Source organism: Lampetra planeri, chromosome 3 (assembly GCF_965212315.1).
Source record: "Lampetra planeri chromosome 3, kcLamPlan1.2.h2, whole genome shotgun sequence".
Classification (NCBI taxonomy): domain Eukaryota; kingdom Metazoa; phylum Chordata; class Hyperoartia; order Petromyzontiformes; family Petromyzontidae; genus Lampetra; species Lampetra planeri.
Window position 1 is genome coordinate 497517 of NC_136109.1, and position 25566 is coordinate 523082.

Below are 25566 nucleotides of genomic sequence, written 5' to 3' on the forward strand. Positions count from 1 at the left end.
TGGTCGTTGTACGCATAAAGGCCGTGGTCTCTGTACGATTGTGCGGGTACGGAGGTGTGTGCGTTAACGCCCGGGGAGAGCACTTTTGGTGTGTTGGCGTGACTACGCAGCCGTGTGAGAGGAGAATCGTCCTTGTACGATATTTGTGTTGACGTGCACGCGCGAGTGGGGGAGGGGACGAGTCGTCGTGTCGGCGTGTGCCCCGCTTGCGTGCGCTCGCTACTTGCGTAAGCTCTCGGCGTGCGTAATCGGCGTGCCCAAGGTGCGCGATCGTAACGTGGGCGGCCAGCGCGGCGCAGAGCGGCGCAGGAGTGGGTATCGCGTGTGGAGCTGTATGCGTGTGTGCGCGCACGTTCACGACGTGTGTAACACAGGTGCGCGATCCTAACGTGAGTGGTCAGGGTTGGGTGAGTGCCGTGCAGAGCTGTGTGTGGGTGTGCGCGTGCGTGGTTATCCATGCCTGCTACGCGGACCCGCGGTGGAGGGGAATCCTCGGGTGACGGCTCCCACACCCTGGGTGAGGAGCCTAGCGGCGGTTCGCTTAGCAGCGGGGGGGCGATTGATGATGTTAGTCCGGCCGTTAGTATTATCGAGGGAGGGATCTCGGGGGCTAGCGACCCCCACAACCTCCGTTGCGTACCCCGGGCGTGCGATCTTTGTTAACTCGCGCACATCCTCGGCGTAATCACGGAGATCTTCGCCAGGTTGGCGACGGCGCGCCTCTAAGGCCGATTTTGCTTCCTCCACGTCACGCGTGCCAAAACGCTGATCGAGTCGGCGCATCAGCTCCTCTAGCTGTGTCTGTGCGCTCGCGGGTAACGCTTCTACAAAATCGGCTGCCCGCCCATCAAGATTCATATTAAGTTGACGTACTGCCTGCACGTCCGTCCATCCATTAATTTCCTTAGCCCCTAAGAGATTGCGGGCGAATGCCTTCCACGAAGGGGCCCCCCTGCCGGTAAATATTAGTCTTATTTTAGCGTGAGGTAACGCGGGGGTCCGTACCGCTTCTGACACCAATTTGTGGGGGTCGCTAGCCCCCGAGATCCCTCCCTCGATAATACTAACGGCCGGACTAACATCATCAATCGCCCCCCCCGCTGCTAAGCGAACCGCCGCTAAGCTCCTCACCCATGGTGTGGGAGCCGTCACCCGAGGATTCCCCTCCACCGCGGGTCCGCGTAGCAGGCATAGTTAACCACGTACGCGCACACCCACACACAGCTCTGCACGGCACTCACCCAACACTGACCACTCACGTTAGGATCGCGCACCTGTGTTACACACGTCGTGAACTTACGCAAGTAACGAGCACACGCAAGCGGGACACACGCCGACACAACGACTCAAGCCGCCGCCGCCGTGCGCGCGAGACAAACCGTACGACAATGCGCAGCCGATTACGCGCTCGAGCCGTGGGGTCGGGGGTCAGGGGTCCACCACCGCGCCGCACTTTACGCAAGTAACGAGCACACGCAAGCGTGGCACACGCCGACACACAAAAGTGCTCTCCCCGGGCGTTAACGCACACACCCCCGTACCCGCACAATCGTACAGAGACCACGGCCTTTATGCATACGACCACACACTCGCGAATGCAGTGCACGCTAATACCACGTTCCAAAAACACCCAACAACACGGTTTTGTTACTACGCTCGAGATTTTATTAGCCCTTGCTAACCAACCGAGCCACCCGTGTGTGTGTGCGGGACAGCAAGGCGCTTCTAACCCACACTCTGGTGCCGTGTAGCCCTATTCTATGCTGCGCTCTCTGCTAAACCGCTTTCCTACTCGTCCTTACCCCGAACTAACCCTCTCCTACGGATCCTACCCTCCGCTCTGAGGTGTTGTAAGGCGCGCAACACGATACCGTCTGTAGTCCTTGGTGACCTTGCGGCGCTCAGATCGTCCTGCAGACAATCTAGCGGCTCGCCCGATGACTCCTTCGTCGCTGACCCCGTGTCCAAACTCCAGAAGAAGAGAGTTCCCTACTGCCCCTGCGTTTTCTTTTAAACTATTCACATCAAAGGCTAGGCGCCCCCGTCCCGACCGCCTTGGTCTCTCGACCAATCCTGAGCCTAGGATTTCCCGCTCTTTTGCGATCCCGCCGGCCTTTGAACTTTCGACCAATCAGTCGTCCCGGGTCCTGATCCCAGCTATCTGCCTTGCTGACCCGTGTTTGTGTTTGTATGCGTTTCTAACTGCGGGGCTCTCTGAGCTCGCCGTGGTCGTGCGATCTCAAATCCGCCCACGGCGCCGCAGTGTTACTTGGCCTGGGAAGGGTCCTGTCCAATTCCCTGGCCCTGAGAAACCGTGGGGTAACCCCCCTAGGGGGCCCTCGGGTGAAAACTCAGGGTAGGTGACCCGACCACGAGGCCCTACGTGGGTGCGGGTGCGTGTTTATGTGGGGGAGGTGATGGGGAGCAGTGCGGCGGTGGAAGCCGGGCGGCTCCCTGGCTCGGCCGAGCGGCCCCGTCGCTGTGGCACCACACAATAAGTAACACGTATTTACTGCACTAAGTAACACGAATGAGTAATCATTGGAAAGATGTTATTAACCATGTAAAAATATTTAACTACACATATTTGTACCATCTTATTTGACAGGTAATATTATACTTTACCGAGTGTTGACATCCCCAGCGTTTACCAGTACTTTTATGCTTACTATCAGCTAACACTGGCCACAACCCTGAGCTGATGTGCTCATTTGTTCCCTTTTAGCCCCGACACCCCACGCCACTCCCCGGCAACCACATTCAGATAAGGCCCCCCCCCTCTGCCCCCCCCTGATTTATTATTTAAATTATTATTTATATTATTTAAATTATGTATTATTATTGTTTTACCTACGTGACTTTACCGAAAAAACCTAAGAGTATGAATCATTGCAGTCACGAAAGCTTCAAATCTAGAACGAATGCAAGAATCATTCATTCCACGCGCATGTGAAGAGGAGTCGTAGAATGGTTTATGCACTTCTTTATACTGGTAGCAACGAAGTGGACCAGCCTACAATAGATTATATCGTCCGTCCGTCCGTCCGTCCGTGTAGCAACATCGCCCCCTATTGCAAACACTTGGCATGACCCTACAAAAACCTTTAGACTCTGTGATACTTTCCTGGCTAAACAAGTGTAACATTCCCTTATAATTCCCTAAGATAGTGTGGTGCCACAGCGACGGGGCCGCTCGGCCGAGCCAGGGAGCCGCCCGGCTTCCACCGCCGCACTGCCCCCCATCACCCCCCCCACATAAACACGCACCCGCACCCACGTAGGGCCTCGTGGTCGGGTCACCTACCCTGAGTTTTCACCCGAGGGCCCCCTAGGGGGGTTACCCCACGGTTTCTCAGGGCCAGGGAATTGGACAGGACCCTTCCCAGGCCAAGTAACACTGCGGCGCCGTGGGCGGATTTGAGATCGCACGACCACGGCGAGCTCAGAGAGCCCCGCAGTTAGAAACGCATACAAACACAAACACGGGTCAGCAAGGCAGATAGCTGGGATCAGGACCCGGGACGACTGATTGGTCGAAAGTTCAAAGGCCGGCGGGATCGCAAAAGAGCGGGAAATCCTAGGCTCAGGATTGGTCGAGAGACCAAGGCGGTCGGGACGGGGGCGCCTAGCCTTTGATGTGAATAGTTTAAAAGAAAACGCAGGGGCAGTAGGGAACGCTCTTCTTCTGGAGTTTGGACACGGGGTCAGCGACGAAGGAGTCATCGGGCGAGCCGCTAGATTGTCTGCAGGACGATCTGAGCGCCGCAAGGTCACCAAGGACTACAGACGGTATCGTGTTGCGCGCCTTACAACACCTCAGAGCGGAGGGTAGGATCCGTAGGAGAGGGTTAGTTCGGGGTAAGGACGAGTAGGAAAGCGGTTTAGCAGAGAGCGCAGCATAGAATAGGGCTACACGGCACCAGAGTGTGGGTTAGAAGCGCCTTGCTGTCCCGCACACACACACGGGTGGCTCGGTTGGTTAGCAAGGGCTAATAAAATCTCGAGCGTAGTAACAAAACCGTGTTGTTGGGTGTTTTTGGAACGTGGTATTAGCGTGCACTGCATTCGCGAGTGTGTGGTCGTTGTACGCATAAAGGCCGTGGTCTCTGTACGATTGTGCGGGTACGGAGGTGTGTGCGTTAACGCCCGGGGAGAGCACTTTTGGTGTGGTGGCGTGACTACGCAGCCGTGTGAGAGGAGAATCGTCCTTGTACGATATTTGTGTTGACGTGCACGCGCGAGTGGGGGAGGGGACGAGTCGTCGTGTCGGCGTGTGCCCCGCTTGCGTGCGCTCGTTACTTGCGTAAGCTCTCGGCGTGCGTAATCGGCGTGCCCAAGGTGCGCGATCGTAACGTGGGCGGCCAGCGCGGCGCAGAGCGGCGCAGGAGTGGGTATCGCGTGTGGAGCTGTATGCGTGTGTGCGCGCACGTTCACGACGTGTGTAACACAGGTGCGCGATCCTAACGTGAGTGGTCAGGGTTGGGTGAGTGCCGTGCAGAGCTGTGTGTGGGTGTGCGCGTGCGTGGTTATCCATGCCTGCTACGCGGACCCGCGGTGGAGGGGAATCCTCGGGTGACGGCTCCCACACCCTGGGTGAGGAGCCTAGCGGCGGTTCGCTTAGCAGCGGGGGGGCGATTGATGATGTTAGTCCGGCCGTTAGTATTATCGAGGGAGGGATCTCGGGGGCTAGCGACCCCCACAAATTGGTGTCGGAAGCGGTACGGACCCCCGCGTTACCTCACGCTAAAATAAGACTGATATTTACCGGCCGGGGGGCCCCTTCGTGGAAGGCATTCGCCCGCAATCTCTTAGGGGCCAAGGAAATTAATGGATGGACGGACGCGCAGGCAGTACGTCAACTTAATATGAATCTTGATGGGCGGGCAGCCGATTTTGTAGAAGCGTTACCCGCGAGCGCACAGACACAGCTAGAGGAGCTGATGCGCCGACTCGATCAGCGTTTTGGCACGCGTGACGAGGAGGAAGCAAAATCGGCCTTAGAGGCGCGCCGTCGCCAACCTGGCGAAGATCTCCGTGATTACGCCGAGGATGTGCGCGAGTTAACAAAGATCGCACGCCCGGGGTACGCAACTGAGGTTATTGAGGAACTGGCTGCCGAGAAAATCCAGCGGTACCTGTCTCGCACGGCGTGGTGGCAGCCAGACATGAGCTGCCCACGTCTTCCCTTTAACACCCTTGTCGAGCGCGCACGTAAGTGTGAAAGAATTCACAGCGAACGCGCGCAGCTCCGGGGGCTGGGACGAGAGCGCGCCATTGCGAGCCTGCTCTCGGAAGACGAGGAGGAGGAACAGGAGCTCGCGAGGACGGTAAGGGGCCGGGAAAGAGAACCTCCAGTGTCCCGCGAGACAACCCCGGGATGGGTTGCCGGTATACAAACGGGTATAAAGGATGTCTCCGGCCAGGTAACCCAGGTACGCGAGGAAACGAACAAAAATATGACCCAATTGCAATCCTCCGTTGAGACCATCCGATCTGAAATGGGGGACCTACGCGCCACGGTGGGAGGGTTATCTGGGAGGGTAGCCCGACTAGAGGCGGAGGGTGGACAGCGGCGTAATGGGGGGGGAGGGAGTGGGCGGGGGGCCCACTACGGAGCCGCCCCCCCTCCCCGGGCATGTTATATGTGCGATCGCCGAGGGCATCTAGTGAGAGACTGTCCTGAAATCACCCGAGCTAGGCAGGCGCGGGGGTTAAACTCCAACGCCTCCTAGTGAGCGGACCAACTAGGGGTGCAATCGACGCGGTCCCGATACAAATAGACGGTAATGGTAATAATGGCAAGCGAGTGATCTCCACACAGGTTCCAACAACAACGCCCACGGAAACGGTGACTCCTGGCGACTGGCTACGGGAGCTGGTGGCGGGGATCACGGGGGCCACGTCGCTGGTGGAAGGGGAGGTACACGGAGTGCGTACCCGAATTCTGCTGGACACGGGGGCGGTGGCCTCGCTCGTGAGCGCAGCGCACTGCAGCGCGATCGGGGTCGACGTGCGTCACCTGCAGGCACCGGACCGCGCGCTGCACACGGCGAGCGGAGCCGGAATGGGGCTGCTGGGGAGAGCCACCCTAGAGGTCCGCATAGGAAACCAGGTGTGCACACAGGAATTCTACGTTTCGAGTGTGTTGTGCCACGAGTGCATTGCAGGAACGGACCTCCTGGAAAAGTTGGGACTTAACGTACAGCCCCGGCAACGATGCGCTACGGTGGAGGGCAGCGGGGAGCGGATTCCGTTCCTAGGACAGGAGCCGAATCGCCCACGCTTCACACCCGTGGCCGCTACGCTGGTGTCGGCCGTCACCATCGGGCCTCTCGCCGAGATGCTGGTGCCAGTGGCAACCCTCTCCACCGACCCAACCCACCGACCATCGGGCGAGGTAATGCTGACTCCTCACCCGGAGTTGGCATCGCGATACGGGGTGGTAGGGTCAGCCACACTGGTAAACGCAGATGGGGGCCGGCTGTTTATACGTGTGTTTAACCCACACAGTACCCCGGCAATGATACGACGACGCACCCCGGTAGCCACCGTACACCCCCTGCACGCTCGCCACTCGAACGACTCGGTGTTCGCACTCTGGGCGGAGGACCCTGGCCGCCCCGAGGACAGCCAGGATCTGGCCTGGCGGGTCGGCCCGACCCCCCGAGCCGAGATTGTTCCCCTGCAGGATGCGTTACATGTGCCTTGGGCAGCCTTACCTAAGGGGGAGGCCGATCAGCTGCGCGGGTTATTGCGGGAGTACGCCGACGTGTTCAGTGAGCACGATTCGGACGTGGGCCGGACCGACCTGGTCAAGCACCAAATTGACACAGGTGCAGCCCGACCCATCAAACTCCCCGCATACCGAGTGGGCGCGCCTGAACGGACCCAGATCAAAGAGGCAGTCACGGATATGCTACGCGATAACATAATCCAGCCCTCCGCGAGCCCTTGGTCTGCCCCGGTGGTACTGGTAACGAAAAAGGACGGATCGACTCGGTTCTGCGTTGATTACCGAAAATTGAACGCAGTCACCCTCGGCGACGCTTTTCCCATCCCACGCATCGACGACACCTTCGACAGTCTCGCAGGAGCGCGGTATTTTTCCACCCTCGATCTGGCGTCCGGTTACTGGCAGGTGGAGATGACGGAGGAGGATCGGCCAAAAACAGCATTCACCACCCCGATGGGCCTGTTTGAGTTTCGAGTGTTGCCGTTCGGACTCACTAACGCGCCCGCGACGTTCCAGCGGTTGATGGAGTTGGTGATGCGGGGCTTGCAGTGGGAACAGTGCCTGATTTACCTGGACGACGTAATAGTGTTCAGTAGGTCGCTGTCCGAACACTGGTCCAGGCTGCGGGAAGTATTCCAGCGACTGCGAGCAGCCCATCTCAAGCTCAAGCCACGTAAGTGTTACATTGCGCAACGCGAGGTGGGGTACCTCGGACACCGAGTCAGCGAGGCAGGGGTGAGCACCGATCCCGAGAAGGTGCGTGCCGTAGTGGATTGGCCGCGGCCGAGGAACCTGACGGAGATCAGGTCATTCTTGGGACTCGCCACTTATTACCGTCGATTTGTAAAGGGATTCAGTGAGATTGCACGCCCCCTCACCCAACTCACCTCCCCTAAGAACCCCTATCAGTGGTCGGAGGCCTGCCAGACGGCTTTCACCACACTCAAAGACCACCTCACCCACACCCCCACCTTGGCTTTCCCAGATTTCACCACCGATTTTATTTTGGACACTGACGCCTGCAGCAGTGGGCTGGGCGCGGTGCTGTCGCAAGTGCAGGGTGGGACGGAGCGGGTCATCGCATACGCCAGTCGGACCCTGAGCGGGGCCGAACTGAACTATTGTGTAACCCGTCAGGAACTGTATGCTGTAATTTTCGCGTGTAAACAGTTCCGACCGTACTTGTACGGCAGGAAATGTCGTGTGCGCACCGATCATTATGCACTGCAGTTCCTCCTTACATTCAAGGAACCGCGGGGGCAGATGGCTCGATGGCTGGCGCAGCTGCAGGAGTACAACCTGCAGATCGAGTACCGAGCGGGGCGAACACACGCGAACGCGGACGCCTTGTCAAGACGGCCCGCGGTGCGCGCTGAGACGAGGGAGGGAGACGCCTGCCCGTGCTTCACGGGGGGACGCTGCCGCCAGGCAGCAGAACCCAAGGAGCGCGCGGAAACTAAACTCCCCCCCCCGAGAGAGAGTGCAGTGTGCGCCGCAGGAACCCCTGCAGAAGGAGCCCGGGGACAGACGGATCATCCCACCCCAACCGGGCGGATCCAAGAGGATGTCGGCTGCGCCTTCCCGGGCTTGGACGACGAGCAGCTGCGACAAACCCAGCAGCGGGATCCGGATCTGGCGGCGGTGGAGGCGGCACTGCGAGAGAGGAAGGATGCACTACCAGGGCCCTGGAGCGGTTTGTATGCCCGGTTGTGTGTAGAAAACGGGGTGGTGAGGGAACTGGCCGACGCTGGGCAGCCGGGGTGCATCTGCGTTCCCGCCCATGTGCGGCCCCAACTACTACGACTGGTACACGACCACCCGCTCGGGGGCCATGATGGGGAACGGCGCACCCGGGAGACTCTGCGTCGCCAGTATCTCTGGCCTAAATTAGCGCAAGATGTGGCCGCCTGGGTGCAGGGCTGCCGGGCCTGTCAGCAGTGTGGGCAAAAGCCGGCGAGGTACCAGGTACCCCTGAGGCCGTTCCGAGTCAGTCGGACGAATCAGTTGGTCGGAATCGACCTGCAGGGGCCCTTTCCACGATCCCACCGGGGCAACCGATATATTCTTGTAGCGGTGGAGTACTTCACCCGCTACCCCGTGGCGGTGGCTATCCCGGATAAAACAGCCCTCGTAGTGGCCCGGGCCTTCGTGGAAAACTACGTACTTAAGTGCGGGATCCCCGAACGAGTCATTACCGACCAGGGTAGTGAATTCGAGGCCGAACTATTCCAGGCGCTGTGCCGAGAGTTCGGGATCCAGAAGGACCGAACCACGGCATATCACCCCCAGGCGAACGGGATGGTAGAGAGGATGAACCAGACTCTGGCCGGGAAGCTTAAACGCATGGCGGCCGCGAATCAACAGGACTGGGACGAACACCTCCCCTATGCCCTGTTCGCCTACACCACCGCCGTTCACACATCTACAGGACAGACCCCGTTCCTAATGATGTTTGGTCGCGAGTCTCGCCTGCCCGCAGATCTGCTGTTCGGTGTCCCTCCGCCGCAACGGGAGGAAGGGAGCCACCCCATGGAGCACTTGCTGGAGACCCTGCGAGAGGCCAGGGGCCGAGCCTACCCGCACGGAGAGGCCGCGCACCAGCGGCAAGAGCAGGGCGCCCGACCCCGTATGGAGCCCCCCTTCTACACTGCGGGCTCCGAGGTGTGGCTGTACACTCCCCGCGTCGGTGCCGGACAGGTGGGGAAGCTGACCACCTACTGGCGAGGACCCTGGATTGTGAGACGGCAGATCTCACCATGGACGGTGCTGATTCAGGGAGGAGAGAGGGGCCGGGAGATGGTGGTCAACATCCGCCGACTGAAGCCGTGGCGAGCAGCCCCCGAGGGGGGGAGCCCCGCCGTCCAAGTACCCCGAAACCCCGGGGTCCCCCCACCCCCCGTGCCCGGGGGCCTCGCGCAGTATATGGGCCCCACGGAGCCCCGGGCTCCGAGGGGCCCCGGGCGGGGCCGGGGGCGACGAGGACGGCGACCCTTAAACCCCACCGCCTCTGAGTTTGTCCCCCAGCCCGCAGGTGCCGGAGACCGAGGGGAGCCGTTGGAATGGAGGAGGAGACCACCGCCGGAGCCCCAGGAGACGGAGCCGCCACCCCCGAGGCCAGCCACAAGGGCCGGGCGAATCCCGCGGACCCCGCGGCGATACCTCGTGGGGGCAACCCAGGCGAGGTGCTCCAGTCAACCCGGGACGGGGACTGGCACCCCGGGGGGCTATGTGGTGCCACAGCGACGGGGCCGCTCGGCCGAGCCAGGGAGCCGCCCGGCTTCCACCGCCGCACTGCCCCCCATCACCCCCCCCACATAAACACGCACCCGCACCCACGTAGGGCCTCGTGGTCGGGTCACCTACCCTGAGTTTTCACCCGAGGGCCCCCTAGGGGGGTTACCCCACGGTTTCTCAGGGCCAGGGAATTGGACAGGACCCTTCCCAGGCCAAGTAACACTGCGGCGCCGTGGGCGGATTTGAGATCGCACGACCACGGCGAGCTCAGAGAGCCCCGCAGTTAGAAACGCATACAAACACAAACACGGGTCAGCAAGGCAGATAGCTGGGATCAGGACCCGGGACGACTGATTGGTCGAAAGTTCAAAGGCCGGCGGGATCGCAAAAGAGCGGGAAATCCTAGGCTCAGGATTGGTCGAGAGACCAAGGCGGTCGGGACGGGGGCGCCTAGCCTTTGATGTGAATAGTTTAAAAGAAAACGCAGGGGCAGTAGGGAACGCTCTTCTTCTGGAGTTTGGACACGGGGTCAGCGACGAAGGAGTCATCGGGCGAGCCGCTAGATTGTCTGCAGGACGATCTGAGCGCCGCAAGGTCACCAAGGACTACAGACGGTATCGTGTTGCGCGCCTTACAACACCTCAGAGCGGAGGGTAGGATCCGTAGGAGAGGGTTAGTTCGGGGTAAGGACGAGTAGGAAAGCGGTTTAGCAGAGAGCGCAGCATAGAATAGGGCTACACGGCACCAGAGTGTGGGTTAGAAGCGCCTTGCTGTCCCGCACACACACACGGGTGGCTCGGTTGGTTAGCAAGGGCTAATAAAATCTCGAGCGTAGTAACAAAACCGTGTTGTTGGGTGTTTTTGGAACGTGGTATTAGCGTGCACTGCATTCGCGAGTGTGTGGTCGTTGTACGCATAAAGGCCGTGGTCTCTGTACGATTGTGCGGGTACGGAGGTGTGTGCGTTAACGCCCGGGGAGAGCACTTTTGGTGTGGTGGCGTGACTACGCAGCCGTGTGAGAGGAGAATCGTCCTTGTACGATATTTGTGTTGACGTGCACGCGCGAGTGGGGGAGGGGACGAGTCGTCGTGTCGGCGTGTGCCCCGCTTGCGTGCGCTCGTTACTTGCGTAAGCTCTCGGCGTGCGTAATCGGCGTGCCCAAGGTGCGCGATCGTAACGTGGGCGGCCAGCGCGGCGCAGAGCGGCGCAGGAGTGGGTATCGCGTGTGGAGCTGTATGCGTGTGTGCGCGCACGTTCACGACGTGTGTAACACAGGTGCGCGATCCTAACGTGAGTGGTCAGGGTTGGGTGAGTGCCGTGCAGAGCTGTGTGTGGGTGTGCGCGTGCGTGGTTATCCATGCCTGCTACGCGGACCCGCGGTGGAGGGGAATCCTCGGGTGACGGCTCCCACACCCTGGGTGAGGAGCCTAGCGGCGGTTCGCTTAGCAGCGGGGGGGCGATTGATGATGTTAGTCCGGCCGTTAGTATTATCGAGGGACGGATCTCGGGGGCTAGCGACCCCCACAATAGCTTTTAATTAAAACATTTACATTAATGAGGTTTTCCTGGCTAAACACGTGTAACATTCCCTTATAATTCCCTGAGATAGCTTTTAATTAAAACTTTGAAATTAAATAAAAAAACTCACAGCGCCCTAAAGCCTACAGCTAGGCCTAAAGCCTAGAACTGGGCCTCAAAGTCTGACTTCGTATCGTACCCCTGCGTGTGTGCAAGGGAGTTAATGTTTAACAATGTTACATTCCCTGATGCTTTTAAATATAAACATTTAAATTTAAAGCTTTTACATGAATAATAAAAACATTTAAATTAAAAATTAACTCTCGGCGGCCTAAAGCCTACAGCTAGGCCTCAAGCCTCGAACGCCTCAAACTCTCCCTTCGTATTGTTCCCCTGCGTGTGTGCAAGGGAGTTATGTTTAACAATGTTACATTCCCTGATGCTTTTAAATAGAAACATTTAAATTTAAAGCTTTTACATAAATTATAAAAACAGGTAAATTAAAAATTAACTCACGGCGCCCTAAAGCCTACAGCTAGGCCTAAAGCCTAGACCTAGGCCTCACACTCTCCCTTCGTATCGTCCGATTCAGTGTAGCAACATCGCCCCCTACTGCAAACACTTGGCAGGACCCTACAAAAACCTTTAGTCTCAGTGGGGCTTTCCTGGCTAAACAAGTGTAATAATACATTATGTTTATATTCTTTGGTTATTCGTTCCTACCAGCCCACCCCGCAGGGTCCTGTTTTCACCAACGCACAGCAATACTCGTTCCAAGACCAACCCCGGGCACACGTCCCACAGCCCCTTTTAACTCCTCAATCTCCGCTCCCAATACACATCCGCGTCCAGCACGCCTGCTCCGGGTGACGTCACTGCCCTTTAACCCCTGACACCCCCGTCCAGCTCTTTCCCGCGCGTGTGATTGGTGCGTGTTGTCGTGAGAGCGGAGATGTCGTGTTTGCGTGGTGCGTGAGGGTGGCTCGCAGATCCCTTAAAGTGCTTGAACCATTCTCCGACTCCTCTTCATATGTAATCTGACCGCTCAAAAAGAGCGAGTTTTATTCTTTAAAAAACACGATACTTTCTTCCAATAGGCATCCCAATTTATTCTAAACCATGTTCCATGATTGATGCAATGTTGGAATGCTGCTCAAATACCGTTCCTAAATTAGACATAATAAAGGGTAACTGGAATGAGCAGAGCATTTGTTTAATTGCGAGCAATTTGGCACGAGGGCAACTCGACGACGGTGTCCTTATTAATAACAAAACCCCTGTGTACGACTGTCCGAGCTCTTTGCAAGCAAGTGGGTGGCTCTGAAAAGAGCCGTTGTTGTGGTGGTAGAGGCGGCGGCGCGTTCACTTCTTTGCCTGAGAGGTCTTCTTGGGCAGCAGCACGGCCTGGATGTTGGGCAGCACACCGCCCTGGGCGATAGTCACGCCGCCCATGAGCTTGTTGAGCTCCTCGTCGTTTCGCACGGCGAGCTGCAGGTGTCGGGGGATGATCCTCGTCTTCTTGTTGTCGCGGGCGGCATTGCCAGCCAGCTCGAGGATCTCGGCAGAAAGGTACTCGAGCACGGCGGCCAGGTAGACGGGTGCTCCAGCGCCGACCCGCTGGGCGTAATTGCCCTTGCGGAGCAGCCTGTGAACGCGACCCACGGGGAACTGCAAGCCGGCGCGGGAAGAGCGGGACTTTGCCTTGGCGCGAGATTTGCCACCGGTCTTGCCGCGTCCAGACATTGCTAAGGGACCTAGGATGCAAAAAGCAATAGAGACAAAGTACGAACGATTTGTGACGTTAACACGCACCACCGGAGCGTCTTTTATAGCGGAGACGAGGATCGTAGAGCGCGCCGCTGCTGATTGGCTCCTCTCGGTCGAGTCCCGCCCTCTCCTTGAGCCACCAATGAAAAGCCGGGACGCGAGGATTCGATGTTGACTTTAATTATTTTTATCCATATATATTTTTATGCGGACACGTATCTTAGGAATTAAACAATGCGATACACGTACTTAATAGGTTCAAGTTTTAAGCATTATTGAGTTAATTTATGGGCACGTGCTGGCAAGTCAAACTTATAAGCGGATTCCGCAAATATCAATGTATTATTGATTATAATCATCATTTTGAGGGACCTCATTGGTTATAAGAAATCATTGTGATAGCCTTGAGCTCGTGATTGATCGCCCACGTGCCTATACGGTGTATATATATTTCTTTAACCGCCTGTTCGGGCAATGCCTAAAAATATATGTGCGTGAATAATTCAGTCTCTTAGTTTGCAAAATGTGAACTTCTTATCAGCTCGGGATTGAAACAACATCAACCCATATCTTTGGGTTTAATAGTAAATATATTTCACCAAAATAACCCATTTGTTGTAGATTATGTAAACATGGTTTCACAACGCTTATATACAACACCAACGTGTGATGTTGAAAAATGAGCGGCGGGGTATATAAAATGAACTTCATTGTCGCTTACGCCTGACGACTCGTGAGAGCCGCGACCAGCAAACGAAGGTTTCCGGCACCCGAACTTTGAAGGACACACATGGAAGCTTTTTCATGCGTAAGTGGTGGCTCTGAAAAGAGCCTTTGTGTTGTGTTTTGAGGGCCGAGCTGGGCGTTCAAGCGCGCTCGCCACGAATGCGGCGGGCGAGCTGAATGTCCTTGGGCATGATGGTGACGCGCTTGGCGTGGATGGCGCACAGGTTGGTGTCCTCGAAGAGCGCGACAAGGTACGCTTCGCTGGCCTCCTGCAGAGCCATGACAGCGGAGCTCTGGAAGCGCAGGTCGGTCTTGAAGTCCTGCGCGATCTCCCTGACGAGGCGCTGGAAGGGCAGTTTGCGGATGAGCAGCTCGGTGGACTTCTGGTAGCGGCGGATCTCGCGCAGAGCGACGGTGCCGGGCCTGTAGCGGTGAGGCTTCTTGACGCCGCCCGTGGCCGGAGCGCTCTTTCGGGCCGCCTTGGTGGCGAGTTGCTTGCGTGGGGCCTTGCCGCCCGTGGACTTGCGAGCGGTCTGCTTGGTGCGAGCCATGGCTTGGTGTGGGCAAAGATTCTCACAAGCGGGGAGAAGGCGGCTTATGTAGCCCAGAGCGCGCGCTCACTGGTCAGCGGAGTCGTGACGTGCGAAGACGGGGAGCGTGCTGATTGGTTGGCAGCGTGCAATGATCTCGAGTCGTCAACTCTTCTTAATCAACAAAATGTTCAGTTTGGATCATTTCAGAATGCCGTATCACGATGCAGTAGTACCGTTTGAGCGCCGTCGATGTCTTTAACGGATGTTATTTTCTCAAGCAAACACCTTTCCGAAAACGACTTTACAGTGCTCTGCATGATCTAAATAAAGTGTGAAGAAACTGCACTTCATTGGAAACAGTAATACGTAAAAATGTCGGAAAGAGGTGATCACAGGGATAGATATCTATTCTCTTGGCATTGAGATGATGATCATCAATTATACTGCACGAGTCATCCATGCTAGGCGCTTACTTTTACATATATGTACACGTGCAAAATGTTAGTTCCTGCCCGAAAATACAACCACGAATTAAATATATTGCATTGCAAGGTTTTGGCGCCAAATATCCAATGTAATATCTGAATGGGCTGCAGATGAAATCAATGGACAAACAAGTCCAATAAATGCCTGCTGGTGAATATGATGTGCCATGAATATTGTTATCGCTTTTATTCACGTTGAAACAGGTCAAAATGCGATCGATCTCTCCATTTCAATGAGCGAACAATGTCCCCGCGTGAACCGGGACTTTGTTGGAAGTTTCGTTTTGTACTCCTGCTAGGACTGGTAATAGCAGGTTCGGAGAGGTGGGTGGCTCTGAAAAGAGCCTTTGTAATTAATGGTGGAGTCGAGGCTTCACTTGGAGCTTGTGTACTTGGTGACGGCCTTGGTGCCCTCCGACACGGCGTGCTTGGCCAGCTCGCCGGGGAGCAGCAGTCGCACTGCGGTCTGGATCTCCCGAGAGGTGATGGTGGAGCGTTTGTTGTAGTGCGCCAGGCGGGACGCCTCGGAAGCGATGCGCTCAAAGATGTCGTTGACGAACGAGTTCATGATGCTCATTGCCTTGGACGAGATGCCGGTATCGGGGTGCACCTGCTTCATCACCTTGTAGATGTAAATGGCGTAGCTCTCCTTCCTGCGGTGGCGTCGCTTCTTGCCATCCTTGCGCGTAGCCTTGGTCACAGCCTTCTTGGAGCCCTTCTTGGGAGCAGGAACCTTAGCCGGCCCAGCGCTCTTTGATGCGGGAGGATCGGGCATGTCGACGCGTCGTAGGCAGCTTCGGGTCAGTTCACAACAGACGGGAAGCGAATGTGGATGTCGGTCGCGCGTTGAGCTCCTTTTATAGGAGGCGAGATGCAAATCAGAGGATCGTAGTGCGCGGCGCTGCTGAGTGGCTCTTTTAGTACCATCCCTCTCCATCAGCCTCCAATGAGAAACGCGGACGCGATGTTCACTTTAATATAGTTTTTACTGCAAAAATGACTTGTGAATATAACACAATGTAATGTCCAAACATGTATATTAGTGAATTGCAGCCATGGCCATTGATTTTGTTTTAAAACGGATGACTAGAAAACCCAATACAGTATATTGTGTTTTGAGTGTGGGTTTTTTTGTTTCTTACGAAGGATTGTTTCACAACTCGTCTAATACGGCACACGGGCGTTTTATGAACGCAATTTGGATAAATACAAGCGCTCGGTGGAGAAAAATAACTTCGCTGTTGTGCTGTACAGGTGGAGATTAGCGTTCCGGCACGCTACGTCAATTAGGACGAGTGTGCTGTAAGATTGTGGCGCCAAATGCTCTACGTAATATCGGAATCGGCTGCAGCTGGAAATTATTCACGCAAAAATACCAGAAATGGGTACTGTATTAATGCGTTCAAGAATTACGCCTTGTTAAATGTGACGTGTCGTGAATATCATGATTTCTTTCATTCATGTGGAAGCAGATGAAGATTCGCCAACTCAACAAGCAAACGTCCACCACGCTCACGAGGAATTGGCGCGCAATAACCCAGGACATGTGCTCCATTTAGAAAGTGTTTGGCAACACTGGCGCAAGCAGTTTCGAAGAGGTGGGTGGCTCTGAAAAGAGCCTTTGGGTTGGCTTAATGTGCGAGAGATGGGCGCTCAGCCTCCGAAGCCGTAGAGAGTGCGGCCCTGGCGCTTGAGGGCGTAGACCACGTCCATGGCGGTGACGGTCTTGCGCTTGGCGTGCTCCGTGTAGGTGACGGCGTCGCGGATGACGTTCTCAAGGAAGACCTTCAGGACGCCGCGGGTCTCCTCGTAGATGAGGCCCGAGATGCGCTTCACACCGCCGCGGCGAGCGAGGCGGCGGATGGCGGGCTTGGTGATGCCCTGGATGTTGTCGCGCAGCACCTTGCGATGGCGTTTTGCGCCTCCCTTGCCGAGCCCCTTACCGCCTTTACCGCGTCCAGACATTGCGACTACTTCTGACAAAGCACGCGAGAGACATGCGCGCTCAGCTTGCAGCAGCAGCCACCTTTATATCCGAAGCGTGGTGACGTCACCGACCACCCCTGCCCTCCGCGATGGCTCCGCCTTAAACCTTCGACATTTAACCTCTGTGACGAAGAAAACCCTCCACCGTCGTCAAAAACACTTCCGTGACATGTACAATATGCGACGTTTTGGGCAATGACCCTTCTTCGAAGCACTCTGTAATGATATTGGCACACCCGCAGCGAACGCGAGAGGAACGCAATCTGTTGCAAGATTGCACGTGGAGTGAATAATCGGTGTAAGGTCTTGTTTTCAAGTGAACAAGATGAACTAACTTTATAATCGTGTGAAGCAAAACGGCTTCCAACACAATAGTTGAGTGAACGTCACCAACTAGTTCTCCCAAAGTAAGAAAGACATTTATTTTAATAGAGAAGTTTAGATGGTGCACCGCAATGTTTACAAAACAAAAACAAAGTGAAAAGGCGAGAACGAGCGAATGAAGGCAAATTGAGTAAAGCTGTCTGGAATCAATACATTTTTAGACTAAATTCCATATTTGGCACCAGTAACATGATGACGGAATGAAGAGGTGCAACACATAATCAAAATTGGAGGTTCGTCAAGAATGCATCGATTTGAATCTGGATTTAGATTAGAATCGCCAGCGAGAATGCTGACGTCGCTGACATTACTCTGCACCCAGTTCGAGTGAGGGAGCTGCCACCCGCCCCGCCTGTGTTTATGATTACTGATTTCGGGCTCGATTACTCCCATCACATCAATGCTTAAAACACATCGAGTGGGTAAAATGTTATACAGTTAATTTGGCGAATGTACGAAACTTATCCAATCTACACAAATCCTCACGATTGAACTGCACCAAGCGTCGAGCTCCTTGATCAGGGCCGAGTCAAGGCGAGCAACCATCGCCACGCCGTAAATGGGTTTGACTTACAGAATATGGCACGCATTCAACAGCAACGTAATACACTGCCATGTGTTAACGATGAACTAATTGAAGCGCAGCAGCACCTGGTTCACTTTTTTTAACTAAGTGGGTGGCTCTGAAAAGAGCCGTTGAGGTGGAGTGAATCGAGCATCGTCCGATCGGATTCACTTCTTTGGCGCAGTCTTCTTGGGCTTGGCCGCGGCCTTCTTGGGCTTGGCCACCTTGGGTTTGGCGGCCTTGGCCTTGACGGTCTTGGGCTTAGCGACCTTGGGCTTCGCAGCCTTGGGCTTGGCTGGGCTCTTCGCCACCTTCTTGGGCTTAACAGCCGACTTCACCTTTTTGGGGCTCTTGGCCGACTTGGCAGCCGCGGGCTTCTTTGCTTTCTTGGGAGACTTCTTGGGCGCGGTGTGGTGCCACAGCGACGGGGCCGCTCGGCCGAGCCAGGGAGCCGCCCGGCTTCCACCGCCGCACTGCCCCCCATCACCCCCCCCACATAAACACGCACCCGCACCCACGTAGGGCCTCGTGGTCGGGTCACCTACCCTGAGTTTTCACCCGAGGGCCCCCTAGGGGGGTTACCCCACGGTTTCTCAGGGCCAGGGAATTGGACAGGACCCTTCCCAGGCCAAGTAACACTGCGGCGCCGTGGGCGGATTTGAGATCGCACGACCATGGCGAGCTCAGAGAGCCCCGCAGTTAGAAACGCATACAAACACAAACACGGGTCAGCAAGGCAGATAGCTGGGATCAGGACCCGGGACGACTGATTGGTCGAAAGTTCAAAGGCCGGCGGGATCGCAAAAGAGCGGGAAATCCTAGGCTCAGGATTGGTCGAGAGACCAAGGCGGTCGGGACGGGGTCGCCTAGCCTTTGATGTGAATAGTTTAAAAGAAAACGCAGGGGCAGTAGGGAACTCTCTTCTTCTGGAGTTGGGACACGGGGTCAGCGACGAAGGAGTCATCGGGCGAGCCGCTAGATTGTCTGCAGGACGATCTGAGCGCCGCAAGGTCACCAAGGACTACAGACGGTATCGTGTTGCGCGCCTTACAACACCTCAGAGCGGAGGGTAGGATCCGTAGGAGAGGGTTAGTTCGGGGTAAGGACGAGTAGGAAAGCGGTTTAGCAGAGAGCGCAGCATAGAATAGGGCTACACGGCACCAGAGTGTGGGTTAGAAGCGCCTTGCTGTCCCGCACACACACACGGGTGGCTCGGTTGGTTAGCAAGGGCTAATAAAATCTCGAGCGTAGTAACAAAACCGTGTTGTTGGGTGTTTTTGGAACGTGGTATTAGTGTGCACTGCATTCGCGAGTGTGTGGTCGTTGTACGCATAAAGGCCGTGGTCTCTGTACGATTGTGCGGGTACGGAGGTGTGTGCGTTAACGCCCGGGGAGAGCACTTTTGGTGTGTTGGCGTGACTACGCAGCCGTGTGAGAGGAGAATCGTCCTTGTACGATATTTGTGTTGACGTGCACGCGCGAGTGGGGGAGGGGACGAGTCGTCGTGTCGGCGTGTGCCCCGCTTGCGTGCGCTCGTTACTTGCGTAAGCTCTCGGCGTGCGTAATCGGCGTGCCCAAGGTGCGCGATCGTAACGTGGGCGGCCAGCGCGGCGCAGAGCGGCGCAGGAGTGGGTATCGTGTGTGGAGCTGTATGCGTGTGTGCGCGCACGTTCACGACGTGTGTAACACAGGTGCGCGATCCTAACGTGAGTGGTCAGGGTTGGGTGAGTGCCGTGCAGAGCTGTGTGTGGGTGTGCGCGTGCGTGGTTATCCATGCCTGCTACGCGGACCCGCGGTGGAGGGGAATCCTCGGGTGACGGCTCCCACACCCTGGGTGAGGAGCCTAGCGGCGGTTCGCTTAGCAGCGGGGGGGCGATTGATGATGTTAGTCCGGCCGTTAGTATTATCGAGGGAGGGATCTCGGGGGCTAGCGACCCCCACAAATTGGTGTCAGAAGTAGGATGGACCCCCGCGTTACCTCACGCTAAAATAAGACTGATATTTACCGGCCGGGGGGCCCCTTCGTGGAAGGCATTCGCCCGCAATCTCTTAGGGGCCAAGGAAATTAATGGATGGACGGACGCGCAGGCAGTACGTCAACTTAATATGAATCTTGATGGGCGGGCAGCCGATTTTGTAGAAGCGTTACCCGCGAGCGCACAGACACAGCTAGAGGAGCTGATGCGCCGACTCGATCAGCGTTTTGGCACACGTGACGAGGAGGAAGCAAAATCGGCCTTAGAGGCGCGCCGTCGCCAACCTGGCGAAGATCTCCGTGATTACGCCGAGGATGTGCGCGAGTTAACAAAGATCGCACGCCCGGGGTACGCAACTGATGTTATTGAGGAACTGGCCGCCGAGAAAATCCAGCGGTACCTGTCTCGCACGGCGTGGTGGCAGCCAGACATGAGCTGCCCACGTCTTCCCTTTAACACCCTTGTCGAGCGCGCACGTAAGTGTGAAAGAATTCACAGCGAACGCGCGCAGCTCCGGGGGCTGGGACGAGAGCGCGCCATTGCGAGCCTGCTCTCGGAAGACGAGGAGGAGGAACAGGAGCTCGCGAGGACGGTAAGGGGCCGGGAAAGAGAGCCTCCAGTGTCCCGCGAGACAACCCCGGGATGGGTTGCCGGTATACAAATGGGTATAAAGGATGTCTCCGGCCAAGTAACCCAGGTACGCGAGGAAACGAATAAAAATATGACCCAACTGCAATCCTCCGTTGAGACCATCCGATCCGAAATGGGGGACCTAGACTCCACGGTAGGAGGGCTAACTGGAAGGATAGCCCGACTAGAAGCAGAGTATGAGCAACAGCGCACGGGGGGAGGAGGGAGTGGGCAGAAAGTTCGCCACAGAGCCGCCACTCCTCCCAGGACGTGTTATGTGTGCGACCGTCGAGGGCATCTCATGAGGGACTGCCCTCAGCTCGCCCGTGCGAGGCCGATGCATAGGTCAAACACTAAGCCCCCCCTAGAGAGGGGACCACCGGGGGATGAAATCGACGTAGACCCGACCCAAACCAGCTGTAATAATAATGGCGAGCGAGTGATCCATAAACAGGTTACAACGACAACACCCAAGGGCGCAGGGACCTCGGGCGATTGGCTGCGGGAGCTGGTGGCAGGGATAACGGGAGCCACGTCGCTGGTGGAAGGCCAGGTGAACGGGCAGCGCACCCGGATCCTGTTGGACACGGGCGCCGTGGCCTCTCTCATGAGCGCCGCGCACTGCAGCATGCTCGGGGTGGACGTGGGCTGCCTGCAGGCCCCGGATCGCGCGCTGCACACGGCAAGCGGAGCCGGGATGGGGTTGCTGGGGAAGGTCTCCCTCGAGGTCCGTCTAGGAAACCAGGTGTGCACACAGGAATTCTACGTTTCGAGTGTGTTGTGCCACGAGTGCATTGCAGGAACGGACCTCCTGGAAAAGTTGGGACTTAACGTACAGCCCCGGCAACGATGCGCTACGGTGGAGGGCAGCGGGGAGCGGATTCCGTTCCTAGGACAGGAGCCGAATCGCCCACGCTTCACACCCGTGGCCGCTACGCTGGTGTCGGCCGTCACCATCGGGCCTCTCGCCGAGATGCTGGTGCCAGTGGCAACCCTCTCCACCGACCCAACCCACCGACCATCGGGCGAGGTAATGCTGACTCCTCACCCGGAGTTGGCATCGCGATACGGGGTGGTAGGGTCAGCCACACTGGTAAACGCAGATGGGGGCCGGCTGTTTATACGTGTGTTTAACCCACACAGTACCCCGGCAATGATACGACGACGCACCCCGGTAGCCACCGTACACCCCCTGCACGCTCGCCACTCGAACGACTCGGTGTTCGCACTCTGGGCGGAGGACCCTGGCCGCCCCGAGGACAGCCAGGATCTGGCCTGGCGGGTCGGCCCGACCCCCCGAGCCGAGATTGTTCCCCTGCAGGATGCGTTACATGTGCCTTGGGCAGCCTTACCTAAGGGGGAGGCCGATCAGCTGCGCGGGTTATTGCGGGAGTACGCCGACGTGTTCAGTGAGCACGATTCGGACGTGGGCCGGACCGACCTGGTCAAGCACCAAATTGACACAGGTGCAGCCCGACCCATCAAACTCCCTGCATACCGAGTGGGCGCGCCTGAACGGACCCAGATCAAAGAGGCAGTCACGGATATGCTACGCGATAACATAATCCAGCCCTCCGCGAGCCCTTGGTCTGCCCCGGTGGTACTGGTAACGAAAAAGGACGGATCGACTCGGTTCTGCGTTGATTACCGAAAATTGAACGCAGTCACCCTCGGCGACGCTTTTCCCATCCCACGCATCGACGACACCTTCGACAGTCTCGCAGGAGCGCGGTATTTTTCCACCCTCGATCTGGCGTCCGGTTACTGGCAGGTGGAGATGACGGAGGAGGATCGGCCAAAAACAGCATTCACCACCCCGATGGGCCTGTTTGAGTTTCGAGTGTTGCCGTTCGGACTCACTAACGCGCCCGCGACGTTCCAGCGGTTGATGGAGTTGGTGATGCGGGGCTTGCAGTGGGAACAGTGCCTGATTTACCTGGACGACGTAATAGTGTTCAGTAGGTCGCTGTCCGAACACTGGTCCAGGCTGCGGGAAGTATTCCAGCGACTGCGAGCAGCCCATCTCAAGCTCAAGCCACGTAAGTGTTACATTGCGCAACGCGAGGTGGGGTACCTCGGACACCGAGTCAGCGAGGCAGGGGTGAGCACCGATCCCGAGAAGGTGCGTGCCGTAGTGGATTGGCCGCGGCCGAGGAACCTGACGGAGATCAGGTCATTCTTGGGACTCGCCACTTATTACCGTCGATTTGTAAAGGGATTCAGTGAGATTGCACGCCCCCTCACCCAACTCACCTCCCCTAAGAACCCCTATCAGTGGTCGGAGGCCTGCCAGACGGCTTTCACCACACTCAAAGACCACCTCACCCACACCCCCACCTTGGCTTTCCCAGATTTCACCACCGATTTTATTTTGGACACTGACGCCTGCAGCAGTGGGCTGGGCGCGGTGCTGTCGCAAGTGCAGGGTGGGACGGAGCGGGTCATCGCATACGCCAGTCGGACCCTGAGCGGGGCCGAACTGAACTATTGTGTAACCCGTCAGGAACTGTATGCTGTAATTTTCGCGTGTAAACAGTTCCGACCGTACTTGTACGGCAGGAAATGTCGTGTGCGCACCGATCATTATGCACTGCAGTTCCTCCTTACATTCAAGGAACCGCGGGGGCAGATGGCTCGATGGCTGGCGCAGCTGCAGGAGTACAACCTGCAGATCGAGTACCGAGCGGGGCGAACACACGCGAACGCGGACGCCTTGTCAAGACGGCCCGCGGTGCGCGCTGAGACGAGGGAGGGAGACGCCTGCCCGTGCTTCACGGGGGGACGCTGCCGCCAGGCAGCAGAACCCAAGGAGCGCGCGGAAACTAAACTCCCCCCCCCGAGAGAGAGTGCAGTGTGCGCCGCAGGAACCCCTGCAGAAGGAGCCCGGGGACAGACGGATCATCCCACCCCAACCGGGCGGATCCAAGAGGATGTCGGCTGCGCCTTCCCGGGCTTGGACGACGAGCAGCTGCGACAAACCCAGCAGCGGGATCCGGATCTGGCGGCGGTGGAGGCGGCACTGCGAGAGAGGAAGGATGCACTACCAGGGCCCTGGAGCGGTTTGTATGCCCGGTTGTGTGTAGAAAACGGGGTGGTGAGGGAACTGGCCGACGCTGGGCAGCCGGGGTGCATCTGCGTTCCCGCCCATGTGCGACCCCAACTACTACGACTGGTACACGACCACCCGCTCGGGGGCCATGATGGGGAACGGCGCACCCGGGAGACTCTGCGTCGCCAGTATCTCTGGCCTAAATTAGCGCAAGATGTGGCCGCCTGGGTGCAGGGCTGCCGGGCCTGTCAGCAGTGTGGGCAAAAGCCGGCGAGGTACCAGGTACCCCTGAGGCCGTTCCGAGTCAGTCGGACGAATCAGTTGGTCGGAATCGACCTGCAGGGGCCCTTTCCACGATCCCACCGGGGCAACCGATATATTCTTGTAGCGGTGGAGTACTTCACCCGCTACCCCGTGGCGGTGGCTATCCCGGATAAAACAGCCCTCGTAGTGGCCCGGGCCTTCGTGGAAAACTACGTACTTAAGTGCGGGATCCCCGAACGAGTCATTACCGACCAGGGTAGTGAATTCGAGGCCGAACTATTCCAGGCGCTGTGCCGAGAGTTCGGGATCCAGAAGGACCGAACCACGGCATATCACCCCCAGGCGAACGGGATGGTAGAGAGGATGAACCAGACTCTGGCCGGGAAGCTTAAACGCATGGCGGCCGCGAATCAACAGGACTGGGACGAACACCTCCCCTATGCCCTGTTCGCCTACACCACCGCCGTTCACACATCTACAGGACAGACCCCGTTCCTAATGATGTTTGGTCGCGAGTCTCGCCTGCCCGCAGATCTGCTGTTCGGTGTCCCTCCGCCGCAACGGGAGGAAGGGAGCCACCCCGTGGAGCACTTGCTGGAGACCCTGCGAGGGGCCAGGGGCCGAGCCTACCCGCACGGAGAGGCCGCGCACCAGCGGCAAGAGCAGGGCGCCCGACCCCGTATGGAGCCCCCCTTCTACACTGCGGGCTCCGAGGTGTGGCTGTACACTCCCCGCGTCGGTGCCGGACAGGTGGGGAAGCTGACCACCTTCTGGCGAGGACCCTGGATTGTGAGACGGCAGATCTCACCATGGACGGTGCTGATTCAGGGAGGAGAGAGGGGCCGGGAGATGGTGGTCAACATCCGCCGACTGAAGCCGTGGCGAGCAGCCCCCGAGGGGGGGAGCCCCGCCGTCCAAGTACCCCGAAACCCCGGGGTCCCCCCACCCCCCGTGCCCGGGGGCCTCGCGCAGTATATGGGCCCCACGGAGCCCCGGGCTCCGAGGGGCCCCGGGCGGGGCCGGGGGCGACGAGGACGGCGACCCTTAAACCCCACCGCCTCTGAGTTTGTTCCCCAGCCCGCAGGTGCCAGAGACCGAGGGGAGCCGTTGGAATGGAGGAGGAGACCACCGCCGGAGCCCCAGGAGACGGAGCCGCCACCCCCGAGGCCAGCCACAAGGGCCGGGCGAATCCCGCGGACCCCGCGGCGATACCTCGTGGGGGCAACCCAGGCGAGGTGCTCCAGTCAACCCGGGACGGGGACTGGCACCCCGGGGGGCTATGTGGTGCCACAGCGACGGGGCCGCTCGGCCGAGCCAGGGAGCCGCCCGGCTTCCACCGCCGCACTGCCCCCCATCACCCCCCCCACATAAACACGCACCCGCACCCACGTAGGGCCTCGTGGTCGGGTCACCTACCCTGAGTTTTCACCCGAGGGCCCCCTAGGGGGGTTACCCCACGGTTTCTCAGGGCCAGGGAATTGGACAGGACCCTTCCCAGGCCAAGTAACACTGCGGCGCCGTGGGCGGATTTGAGATCGCACGACCATGGCGAGCTCAGAGAGCCCCGCAGTTAGAAACGCATACAAACACAAACACGGGTCAGCAAGGCAGATAGCTGGGATCAGGACCCGGGACGACTGATTGGTCGAAAGTTCAAAGGCCGGCGGGATCGCAAAAGAGCGGGAAATCCTAGGCTCAGGATTGGTCGAGAGACCA

General features: G+C 57.8%; 4 protein-coding genes across 4 annotated transcripts; all 4 read right to left on the reverse strand.

The window, feature by feature from the left end:
* Window positions 1–12525: 12525 nt before the first annotated feature.
* Window positions 12526–13430, reverse strand: LOC144735635 (histone H2A-like). Its single transcript, XM_078618084.1, has one exon. The coding sequence runs from the start codon at window positions 13226–13228 to the stop codon at window positions 12848–12850; it is 381 nt and encodes a 126-aa protein (XP_078474210.1). The 5' UTR covers window positions 13229–13430; the 3' UTR covers window positions 12526–12847.
* A 688-nt stretch (window positions 13431–14118) lies between these two features.
* LOC144734416 (histone H3) lies at window positions 14119–14529 on the reverse strand. The gene has a single exon (XM_078616597.1). The coding sequence runs from the start codon at window positions 14527–14529 to the stop codon at window positions 14119–14121; it is 411 nt and encodes a 136-aa protein (XP_078472723.1).
* A 630-nt stretch (window positions 14530–15159) lies between these two features.
* LOC144735640 (histone H2B type 3-B) lies at window positions 15160–15836 on the reverse strand. Its single transcript, XM_078618094.1, has one exon. The coding sequence runs from the start codon at window positions 15769–15771 to the stop codon at window positions 15370–15372; it is 402 nt and encodes a 133-aa protein (XP_078474220.1). The 5' UTR covers window positions 15772–15836; the 3' UTR covers window positions 15160–15369.
* A 761-nt stretch (window positions 15837–16597) lies between these two features.
* Window positions 16598–17010, reverse strand: LOC144735686 (histone H4). Its single transcript, XM_078618166.1, has one exon. It carries the CDS (start codon window positions 16959–16961, stop codon window positions 16650–16652), a length of 312 nt encoding a protein of 103 aa, XP_078474292.1. The 5' UTR covers window positions 16962–17010; the 3' UTR covers window positions 16598–16649.
* Window positions 17011–25566: the final 8556 nt, after the last annotated feature.

Coding starts and splice junctions, on each gene's coding strand:
- LOC144735686 (XM_078618166.1), bottom strand. CDS start 16,961: ATGTCTGGACGCGGTAAAGGCGGTAAGGGGCTCGGCAAGGGAGGCGCA.
- LOC144735640 (XM_078618094.1), bottom strand. CDS start 15,771: ATGCCCGATCCTCCCGCATCAAAGAGCGCTGGGCCGGCTAAGGTTCCT.
- LOC144735635 (XM_078618084.1), bottom strand. CDS start 13,228: ATGTCTGGACGCGGCAAGACCGGTGGCAAATCTCGCGCCAAGGCAAAG.
- LOC144734416 (XM_078616597.1), bottom strand. CDS start 14,529: ATGGCTCGCACCAAGCAGACCGCTCGCAAGTCCACGGGCGGCAAGGCC.